The 11237-nt window shown below is 46.7% G+C and overlaps 2 protein-coding genes across 4 annotated transcripts in view; one reads left to right on the top strand and one right to left on the bottom strand.

Annotated features, from left to right (window-relative positions):
• Nucleotides 1–293: 293 nt before the first annotated feature.
• Nucleotides 294–5083, bottom strand: UTP11 (UTP11 small subunit processome component). The gene is made up of 8 exons (XM_064525295.1): nucleotides 4926–5083; nucleotides 4754–4815; nucleotides 4576–4678; nucleotides 4222–4335; nucleotides 3389–3482; nucleotides 2995–3125; nucleotides 1195–1305; nucleotides 294–582 (listed from the first exon to the last, which is right to left on the bottom strand). Exons 1-8 carry the CDS (start codon nucleotides 4986–4988, stop codon nucleotides 499–501), a joined length of 762 nt encoding a protein of 253 aa, XP_064381365.1. The 5' UTR covers nucleotides 4989–5083; the 3' UTR covers nucleotides 294–498.
• Nucleotides 5084–5211: 128 nt separating this feature from the next.
• The window catches only part of FHL3 (four and a half LIM domains 3), a 32390-nt gene continuing 26364 nt past the window's right edge, over nucleotides 5212–11237 (top strand). The window contains exon 1 of one of the 3 annotated variants that reach the window (XM_064525294.1): nucleotides 5212–5302. The gene's annotated coding sequence lies outside the window, so the exon portion shown is untranslated. Of the gene's footprint in view, nucleotides 5303–5891; nucleotides 6027–11237 lie in introns of those variants that run through there. The other 2 variants (XM_064525288.1, XM_064525289.1) reach the window with 2 other exon arrangements.

Genomic DNA, 11237 nt, shown 5'->3' with positions numbered 1-11237 from the left:
TCAAAGATGGATATGTAAAACAGGGGAAAAAAAGTGATTAGAAAGATAACATTCAACTTTAGCCTGCTAGAAAAGCTAGCTGGAAAAGCTGATCTACAATCTTGCGTGTGTTTGGCCATGTCATGGTCTGCTGGCCACACAACTGAAAGTAACAAAAAGCCTGGAACACCTTCTTTGTTTGTGTGCTGCCTGCACCCCACTTTCCAGTCTCACAGCTTTGATGTTGACTTTTCAAGAGCTGCTTACAGCGTATAGCACTAGCACATAGATGCACCTCGTGTGGGTTTCCAATGTATATACCATGAGGACAAACTCTTTGATTTATTAATCCATTAATTAGATGTGTTTATGGCTACAGAATGCCCACAGTAATTTGTTTTGACAAAGTGTTAGGCTGCAGTGGAAGTCAGACTGATGTTGACAGTGCACCAGTACTTCTTAGGGAGAATCCTCTTTCTTCTAAACAAAGAAGGTTACATTAGTTATTTCACGGAACAGTTAACGTTTCCGCTGAAATTTGAACTTGTAAATAGCTGGACCATTTGTTGTCTCTTTCTTCACCTTCACTTTCTGAGTTTTGTCCTGAAAAAAAGGAACAAGGAAACAATTTTATTTGCTAGCATACAAGAACAACCTCTTTATATGAATAACAAGCCCTGCCTGGGACTGAAGAGGTGTTAGTGAAAAGTGTACATTTTCCACTATTTAGATGAGAATTATATTTCCATTTGCTTTTCTACCTTTAGTTTGTCAAGTGCAATCTGTTTTGCTCATAGGCACCAGTGGGTGACGAGCCCCACCAAAACAAGTAATTTTTGGTCATTAGGACTGAGAAGATTTTCTTGCAACCTACAGAACTGCTTCCTTCCCTCTGCTACTTGAAAGCATTACTTCGGTACTTGAGAGGTGACAGCAAGAGTCTTTTAGAAAAGACTGTGTACACCATTTCAAGAGTTAAATCTTTGTCCTTGCTAATATAGCAGAGTTGTAATAGATAAATTTTAAGTTACTAGTTATGTTACAAATGGAGTGCTTTGTGAAACTCTCTCTTTGCCTTCTCTATACCAAAGAGTTACTTTTAGGTGTTACCTGGAAATGTCAGTATGAAACTGGAATGAAGAAGTAAGTACATACAAAACTAGACCTAAAGACCTTAACAAAACAGATCCAAAAAAACAAAACTAAATCCCTCACCAAAAGATCTTTGCGTGTCTGGATTTTCTGTGCAATAACAAACATTGCCTTTTCTCGTTCAATACGCTGCTTCAGGAGGTCATACTGATTCTTCCTTTGTTGGGCTAATTTCTGGAGAAGAAAAAGAAGCATTTTTAAGAAATAAAGAAACAAGACATTAGTCTGGAACTGGACCCCTTCTGAGAACTTCAACCTCACAGACTTTTTTGCATTTTAAATCTTAACAGAGTTCTACTAAAGAATGCTGCTTCTATTCTGTGGCTAGATTCCAGAAAATTGTGTAATATCTTGATTATCAGACTAGAGGTTTTCTAGTTAGGACTTGATTCTCCTTGCTTGTTTTAATCTCTTAAATCTAAACCAAAAAAACTCTTCTAACCTGGCTTGGATACTGCAGAGCCTCATTTGGTAGGTGGTCTCTGTAAACTGCAGTTTTCTAACTCATCTGAACTTCAGTGCTGAGTGTAAGAGAATACTTTACTCTGAAAGGAAAACCCACAACTCTTTATTCAGTAGAGGAAAAAAGGCCTGTGACGAATTCCTGAATTGCCTAGAAATTGCACAGAGGCCTCCCAAAATGCAATTTGTTTGGTCACATTTATCTACTAAGAACTGATGGCTTTCCCAGCATAAAATGGTATTACTGCAGGTGGGATTTAAGTAATTACTTATAAAAAGAAGATCTCAGCATGCTTACAATATGACTCAGACATTCAGAGAAGATGCATCAGTCTAAAACTTGTTCAACTGCTTTACTGACAAGTCAAACTGAGAAAGTTGGCAAGATGGAAGGGACCACAGGATGTTATCTGACATCTGAATCAGAAGACAACAGACTACAAATTTACTAATTGGCAATTTCAGACAACTTGATTTTTACCTTATACATACTGACTCAAGCTTGTAAGAATGTCCACTACATCAAAACTAATTAGGTATTTATAGTGCTAAAGCCATGTGTAGCTATTTCTAGGACCAAACTGCTGTGATATTAAAACATCAATGTTGATGCTGTGTAAGCAATTCATACTGAAAAATCATGAGACACTTTAAATTAGGAAAGCAAAGAAATGAAATCACAGCTTAAATGCCTTTGAGAAGAAAAGTGGGGGAGAGCAGGAGGAGACAAGCCCTGAATCTCAAACCATACTATGCTCAGAACCTAATGGGGAGAAAATAGCATGATATCAGAACTGTAACCATTTTTATTTCTGCAGGAGAAAGATTACTATGATTTTTGGCATTACAGAAAAGAGGAATAAACTGTTTAACAAATTCCATAGATGTATCTGTTGGAAGAAGCTCCTTCACATCCCTTATTCAGAGGAATGAGTGTTTTTTTTGAGTTGTGGAGAAGACTTAACAGTGAGATGCTGTAAAATCACACTTAAAACTATAGCAATCAAATGAAAAGATATTCCCATAGGTATATGTTGTGTAACACAGGAGAAGTGTATCAAGTTTGTCAAGGAACACCTCTAATCAGGTCTATACCACTCCAATGTGGCACATATTTCTGCAGAGAATACCAGTCACAACTCTTGATTTATAATCCATAGTGGTCTGGGATATGACTGAACAAATTCTCCATGTTGGTCCAGGATTTGACTGTAGGTCTACAGATACTTCATGATTATGTGATGTACAGTATAGCCCTGTATCACCAATAAAAATTCTAGGATAACAAAACAACTTTGTCCTCCTCCAAAACATTCCAGTGAACTCTTGTGAGGATTTATTGCACAAAAGATGTAAAGCATAAGTTAAGAGCATTATAATACAAACGGCAGCACAAACTACCTTTAAGTGGGCAGGATCAGTAGCTCCTTTCAGTGACTCTTTTTGTAATGTTGCAATGGTCGGTCGGTTGTACACTCTATCTACTAGCTCTGGAACAGTATTCAGATGAGTTGCAATATCAAACTCTTGAACTAAAAATAAAAAAAAACTAGGAATAAAAAATCCCACACTTGGACTAATGCTCAGCAAACCTTCCAAATGTAGCTTATGTACAGTCAGCAATGGCCTTCTGGTTATCAAAAGGGACTTTCAGAACACCTAAACTACTTTTCTTGAAATAGAATCTTCTTTTATGACAACAGCATAAAGAAAGCACCATCATATTTTATAGATTTTACATGGCCTGAAAGAAAACATACATAAAAGTTTTGCCTAAAACTTTTTTTTATCTTACCTTCTTTTTTGGTATCAAAGAAGAACACATGCTTATTGGGCTGCTTCCCCTCAGCATCCAGGAGATGGAGCTCCGACTTCAGCCTTTCGATTTTCTGCAGAAAGGAAAAGTTGATCTCAGTTTTGCTGAATATCTGTAACAAGGTGAATCATGTCTCCTTGAAGGAAATTCCTGTTTGTTTCTAAAAAGTATCTGCATCTAAACTTTCTTCTTTTTCAGTCATCTTTAAATATATCTAGTTTATATTTACGTTGTCTCCTCAAAACCTTCTAAGGTAGATGTTAACAGTAATTTCCAGTATTATCCAGCCAAATACGTACAAATCATTTTTCAAACATGAGTAACTTACCTCGATGGCGGACAAAATAGAAAGGATTACCCTGAAAGTACTAGTAAGGTTCTGAAGGAAAAACCAAAGCTGGCTGACTTTAGCTTCTATTTAGTGTGTGGACCACACTGTTTAGTGTGGTAATGTGTGGACCAATATTAGAGAATAAGTTGTTTTCAGAAGGACTCAAATGTATGCTGTCCGCCTAGAATATTCAACCTATTTCAGTAACAATAATCCTCTGTTCTTGCTAAATATGAAAAGCAAGAGTATTTAATGTTTGAAATTTGCACAGATTTGCCTTGTTATAGGACATTCAATGTACAGTAAAGTTTTTAGTACAGCTTACACCCTGAGGTTCCATACAGAGCTCCACTGACATCGTCACCTGTCTGGTATTTCTAGTATTACACACACTCTATTTCACCAACCATAAACACAAACAGCCAACAACAAGGAAAGTTAAAGGAGAAATTCTCAGCTAACTGAAAAAGCACAGTATTACCTTGGCTTCTGCCACTCTCTTCATTTCCACGTACTTGAGATCCTGCGTCCTCATCACTTTCACTTGTTCAGGGCTCACTTCGTCCTTTGGCTGCTTAATTATGTGAACTCCATCCTAAAACCAGACGGCAGACAGTACTTACGGGCACGGACGTCGCCCCGGCTGCAGCGTACTAGGGGCTCGGAGAGGAGAGCAGAAGGGCCCTGCTGTCCCGTGCCCGCAGACGCTCCTCGCCTTCTCCCGAGCCTTCCCCAGGCGCCGGGCCTGCGACTCCGCTCGCTAATTCACGAATAAAAACAAAACCAGACCGAGGAGGGCGACGCCCCCAGCGCCCCGCGGGGCCTCGCTGCCCACCTGGAGCCTCGCGCGGGTCATCCTGAAGTAGAACTCGTCGGGGTTGCGGTCCAGCGCCGCCCTCTGCAGCGCCCGCAGCGCATCCTGCTTCTTGCGGTAGTCGCTGCGGGGAAGCGCGCAAGGCGGTCAGCGCGGGCCGCGGGCGGGCGGCGCGGGGGCGGCGGGGACGGGCACTCACTCCGCTCGCAGCCGGTAGTCCTTCTTCTTCTCCAGCAGCCCCAGCTTCCTCCGCGCGGCCGGCTACGGGGCACGCAGGTCGGCGCCGGGCCCGCGTCGCGCCGGCCTGGCCCGGGCGGCGACGGCGGGCCCGGCCCGGGGGGGGAGGGAGGGGGAGGACGGGGCGCACCGACCTGTGCCCGCTCGCGGTGCGGGCGCTGCCCGGACTTGGCGGCTTTCCTGAAGGCGGCCGACATGGCGGCGGGAGGCGCCGCGGCCGCACGCGCCCGTCCTGCTGCGCGCGACGGAAGCCGCCGCGGGAAGCGCCGGGCGCGCGGGGGCTGCCGGGACGGGGGAAGTGCGCGTCCCCATGGCGACGGGCGGCGCCGCGGCAGCGTCCCGGCACGGGGAGGCTCCCGCCGCCGCCGCCGAGTAGAGGCGGTGCTGCAGCCCGGCCGCCCCCGCGCTCCGGGGAGACCGGGCCGGGGCAGCGCGGGGGCAGCGCCTCTTCCCCGGGGTCGCTCGAGCCTCAGGCCGCGCCCGGCACCGCCGCCCGGGCTGGGCCGCTCTCGTGCGTGAGGCGCCGGGCGCCCGCGGCCTCCCCTTGGTTTGCCCGGGGCGGCGGGTTCACCCCTTCCGGCGCGGCCTCTGCCGAGGCCCGGGAGCGCGGGGGGGGGGGGGGGGGCGGTCGCTGTGCGGACAGCTCGCGGAACGGGGCCGGGGCGCGGAGGGATAGAGGGAGGCGGAGGGGCCGGGTGCCCCCGCGCGGCGGCCTGCGGCCGGTGTCCGCTGCGCGGGCCGGGCTCCCGCGGGCGGCTCCGCGGGTCGTTCGCTTCCTGACGCCGGCGCCGGGGTTTTCTGAGAACACGGGGGCCGCCGTGTTTCTGGGGCCCTTCGGGGGCAGAAGCGCTCGCGGGCGGTCCGTTTCCCCGGAGCGCTGCTGGGGGCGCGGGGGGCCGCTGCTGCCCCTGGTTCCCGCCCGTCGATGAGCCGGAGCGGGCGGGCCCCGGAGCGGGCCGCAGCCCGGCGCTCCCGCGCGGCCCCGCTCCTCGCCCCTCCGGCCTCAGCAACGCGCGGGCCCCCCCGCGGGTGCCGGCTATGGGGGCTGCCAGCAGGCCGGGAGCCGCCGTGCTCGGGCAGCGCCCGGGCCGCCCCGGCCCCGCCCCGCTCCGCCCCGCCGGGGCGGGCTCGGCTCGGCGCCGCCGGCGGGGGCGCCGCTCGCCGCCTGCCTGCCCAGCGCCGGGACCGGCAGCAGCGAGCGAGCGAGCGAGCGGCGCGGCCGCGGCGCCGACCAGGTGGGGCCGAGCGGGCCGGGCCGCGGTGGGGCCGGGGCGGCGGCCGGGGCCGGGGCTGGGGCCGGGGGGAGCCGCGTCTGCGGTGTTGTCCGAGAGGAAGGGGGTACCTGGGCATCCCGAGGGGATCGGCTCGGGTTTGCTGTGTCGCTGACCAAGACGCAGACTCGCCTGGACAGCTGGATTCATTTTTTTCTTCTAGGAAGCACAGTTTATGTCATTTTTCTGAAAGAAAAAAGCTTGGCGCCATAGTTTCTTTCCCAGACTGTAAAGTTGTAATCCTTAAGTTGTGTTTTATTAAACAAGCTCTAAAACTTTATCCAAGCAATAAACTCAGAAGCAAACTTAAACCAAATGCTCAAACTTAGCGTAGAGAAGTTTTCAACACCTTCTATATGGTTGCTTTATGTCCAAAGAGTCCTAGGGTAGGGGCGGATTAAGATTACTCAAAGCCTATCTTTTTTTTTTTTTTGTTGTTAGAGGATGACTCAAAAGTCACAGCTGGAATCTTACTTCTTTAAGAAGTAGCTCAGCAGCTTTTCAAAATGTTCTCTACTGAACATGGTTTAGTTTTACATTGTTGTATAGTTTCTTTCAGATAATGTTTTCTTTCTTGTTTTTTAGTTTTTGGTTTAATCACTTCCCCCTTCCGTGAGATTTCGTGGAAATGATGGATATACTTTATGGTTACCCTAGCTGAAGCGTATCAGGAGGAGTTACTCCATACTTGCTGAAAGCTGAGTAGGTGGGATGTGATAGTGGTTACCTATCTTCATTGTGTAGGCTTTGATACTGACGTCTCCCTATTTAGATTTGGACTTAATCTGTTCATTGTCTCCCTGTTTTGGAAATCATAAAGAAATGTTGCCAATTTGGAGAACCTGTCACAGGAGCGTAGGGAAGGCTGTCCCGGGCTGGGCCAAAGGTCTGACGAGCCCAGTATCCTCTTGGCTGCACAGGCCACTGGTGAACGGCTGGGGAAGAGTGCTGGGAGAAGGTTGTATGTGCGGGTGCTTTTCTGACTCCTCTGCCAAGCTTTTGAAATCGGTGGCTTTTCCAGGTGCTACCGATGTGTGATTGACAAATATTCCGTTACTGTTCACTTTTGAGAAGCATTTCCTTGGATATTTCCTCTGAAGTCTCTGGCATTTAAAAATCTGCTTTTGACTTAAGTAATATTTTTCTGGTGTTTACAAAGGTGTTGAAGCTGCCTCATTTCCCTAATTTGCTTTGCCGAGAGATGGTTTAGCTTCCTGAAAGACAGGCTATCAGCAGTATGGCAGGAAAGGGGAAGTCTGTCATTGCTTCTGTCTTATTTTTGTGCCATTTCTTCCTTTTTATAGGAAGGCGACCACATGGTTGCCTCTTCCTCTGCGGTTACTTCTGTAACTTTTCTTGAAATAGATGCAGAGTTGCTGGCGTTAGTTTAATTGTTACCCAGCTAGGGCTGTAATTTTGCATACTTTTAAGGCTGGCATAGTGTTAACAGACAAAAATACAGGCAATATTGTTTGGACATTTGGACATTCCCAAATGTTGCATCTCCCCTGCCTTCAGGATGGCATCCAAAATGCTGAGAAGCAACTAGTGTGCTGAGGATCAGGCTGGTTCCTTGGCCTTTAGGAGGATGGTAGGTCATTGCCCTTCCCTCTGCAGGGCTTGCAGCCATCTGCAGTACGTCTGCAGTCAGCTCTGCTTCCTGTTTACACTGCAGTTCGTTTTAGAACGAACTCTGAAACAGCCGTGCTGAGAGAGGACATGGCCAGTGCCTGGGTGGCTCAGCTCCCTGAGGCCGACAGAGAGAGAGAGGGCAGGAATCTTTTTTCTGGCCCATGTCATTGTATCTGCCCTGCTCACGTGTCCTTTTTTTTGTAGAATATGATCTTTGTGTGGCTATAGACAACATTCACTGGTCAATAGATTTCAAAAGGATATTAGAATATTATATATATTTAGCTCAGTGATGCTCAGGAGTTCACTTCTGTCTTGAAGCTGCTAGGTCTGAAACACGTAACTGACAGAGTCAGGGAAAACTTCTCCGTAGGCAGGTTTCTGAAATTCCCAGTGCACCACCTTTGGAAGCGTTTGGTGGTTCCGTTTGCAGCCAGGGCTTGCTTATTCTACTGCTTGTTCTGCTAGGCAAGATGCTTTCTACTGTGCATTCCTAACTGCAGCTCAGCTGATGCTGTTATGTGGCCTGCTGCTTCCTGCAATACCAACAGGAAAACAGAATAAGTTGATGCCTCTTTGGGCTCAAGTGATTCCTTTCCTCCTGGGGAAAGGGCTTTTGCGGTAATCACAGCACCGATGCACGAGCCTTCCATGGTGGCCTGCTGGGGTTCTTGTCTGTGTTTGTGGGATTTGTGCTGTGCCCAGCTTGCATGAGGTCATGCTCGAAGAACCCTAACTGCATCATTAGCCTCAGAAGAGAGATGAATGTAACCCTTTTTGCCTCTGCCTCACCTTTCATGTCAGAAAGTTTCCATAGACAAAGGTATTTACAGGAAATCGGGGACTGACTGACTGGCTGTGTCTGAATAAAAGCCAGACTGGGAAACTGGGAAAATGGCCTCGTGATTGCTCCAGTAAGGAAACCATTCCTCCTCTGGTGTTCAGTATCCCTGATCAATGTCTGTTCTTGGACTGCCAGTGCCCTCGATGGAGCATCTAGCTCGGTCTGGCAAGAAGGTGCAGGTGGCACTTGCTGTTCCTCTGTCCAGTGTTCTCGTCTAGAATGCAAGCTGCTACCCCTTGTTCTTTGTGGGACTTGACTATTTCTGCTGGTGTAAATGCGATTTTGAGGCTCAAAGTGGAAAAATTCAGAAATTGAAAATGTTCTGCCTGATGATGTTATCAGAACAAATGTAAGTGTTAAAAAAAAAAAAAGTAAAGAAAGGGAAAAAGACAGCTATAATAGCCTCCAGCTGCATCTAGGAAAGGGAAAATTCCAGTTGTTAGGGAGCACAGAGGCAAACTCTTACCAGTATTATCTAATCCTCATATTGTTACCAAGAGTTTTAGCAATTTAGAATTACTTTTAAAGGACAGGACATTTTAGGTATGAGGGTTGAGACTTTGCAAGCAAAGGGGTTCAGCTGCACATGCTCTGTTGCTTTCGGTAGGATTTGTGTCCCATAGCCAGATTTGACAGCTCTGACTGTCCTCTGAAGCAGCTGCCATGAAGTTGCTGCAGTGTACTTAGCTCTGTGGTCTTCCGGACTCGGGAGGTGGCATTTCCCACAGTGACTGGTATGTAGTTACTAGACTTTATCCATTGAGAAGTGGTGTATCTTTAGCGACAGCTGTAAGGAAAAATGCTGCATTCTGGGGAGGTGTAGTTGCTGAGAAAAAATCTTGGTCTTTGTTTCTTCTCTTCCTTCCATTTTCCATTGGCTTTGCCAGGTGTGAAGTAGAATGTAAGCAGTTTACAAGGAGGGGGCAGTGTCAGTTTTCCTGTTGAAGAAAATATCAAGGGTCTGATTGCAAAAGGAAAGGGAAAACTGAAGAATGCCACACAGCTTCCACCTTCCTGTATTTCATCCGAGCAGAATTGCCTCTGCTTGGTGACTCACTTTGTGTCTGTTGATGTTTGCTAAATGGAGAACAGTTTTAACAAATGATTGTGCGTTTACTCAGTAGGAGCCCTCTGAGATGATGATATTACTCTAAAGGGAACCAGAAGGGCATAGCTATTAAGAGTAAGCTAATAGTCTTACAATTCTTAATCAAGAGTTATTTAGAAATGTGTCAACATGGCATACAAATAGCAATGGAATAAAGATCCTGATCTTCAAGATCTGTTCTTGTCCTTAGTATAGTCTCATTTTGACTTTTTGTCTGTGGTCATCTGACTGTTAAAGTTAACTCACATCATTTCTGATCTGCCTCTGAATAAATCACTCTAGATTGTCCCAAGTTTGCAAGTTGCATTGTTCTTTTATTGTAAAGTGTTTTGAGCTTCTGCTTTACAAAAATAATTCTTCTTAAATCAGCACCATGGATAAATATTAAGAAATTCTGACCCTTGTGACTGGAGTCATTGCTGGACAACAGCTTGTTTTAATGGTTATGCCCAACCTGCCCAGTGCCAGGTCTGTTCAGGAATACAAGTCAGCTTCCAGGACCAAAGCTAGGGGCTGATGCCAAGGACAAAATCTTCACCGCTTCAGTCTTCCTAACTTAGTTTTGAATGTCTAAGCTGTAGGCCAGAGGAATGTGCTATATCCAACCTGAAGCTGTTAGCAGCCCCAAAACTCATAAATCCAGTGAGTGGAGATGTCAGTACAGGTGACTGAACAGCTGGAGTTGTTCTTTCTACACACAAGGGGGAAAGGGACCTCTGAATAGCTCAAGGAAATACTCAGTGTTGATGGAACTGCTGCAGCTCTGCTTCCCGAGTGCTTCCTTCACCGCATGTTACACTTGACCCTGCCAGCACTAAACGCCAATAGGAGTCAAGTCATTGTCCCCAGTGGCAGATTAAACTGCTTTGCCATTGTTGAGAGTCCAAGATTTTCCTCTCTCACCCGGGTTAAATGACTGCTTGGATGTGCAGCCAAAGTAAACATGAGCTATTAAAAAAACGTAGAGATAACAGATACTGAATAGCTGTTACGGGCTAAACAGTCATGCTGTAGCACAAAGATGTGTGGTTTTTGCTTGCTTGCTTGTTTTCAGCTTTAGTTTTTGCAGCTCAGTTACTTGAAAACGAGGTGATATAGAACAGGTATAACTTTCTACTGCCATAGGGAAACTATATGTACATAAATGCTTTGAAGAAGAAAGTGGTCTCTTAGGCTGCTGAGGATCTAGTGCCTGTGTTAAAGGATATTTTGCACAAACCCCAGGCCAGCACTTCCTCAACTGAGAGCTGGCAATGCTGTGGCAGTCCGTGCAGCTTTGGAATACTTCGCTGTGTTTCCCAACAGTCCATTTCCTTGTTGACAAAAAGTACTTTATCAATTGACTTTTCACTTATTCAGTACACAGCCTTTGAAGCTCATTGCTGTAAGATAACATTGAGATCAGTAGTCTGGGAGGGTTTGTAAAGAGATGAGATATCTACATGCAAATCAGGAGTGCCTAGGCTTACAGTAAAGGAAAGAATGAGTTTTGGAGAGGATCAAAAATCTTTCAGTGTGTGAAAGCACTGTGGAGTGATTGGTGTTGGAAACTCCCCGTATTCCTGTGATGCATGGAGTAGGACTGTTGAGT

Source organism: Dromaius novaehollandiae, chromosome 23, assembly GCF_036370855.1.
Source record: "Dromaius novaehollandiae isolate bDroNov1 chromosome 23, bDroNov1.hap1, whole genome shotgun sequence".
NCBI lineage: Eukaryota > Metazoa > Chordata > Aves > Casuariiformes > Dromaiidae > Dromaius > Dromaius novaehollandiae.
This window is presented reverse-complemented; position numbering and strand designations above follow the sequence as displayed.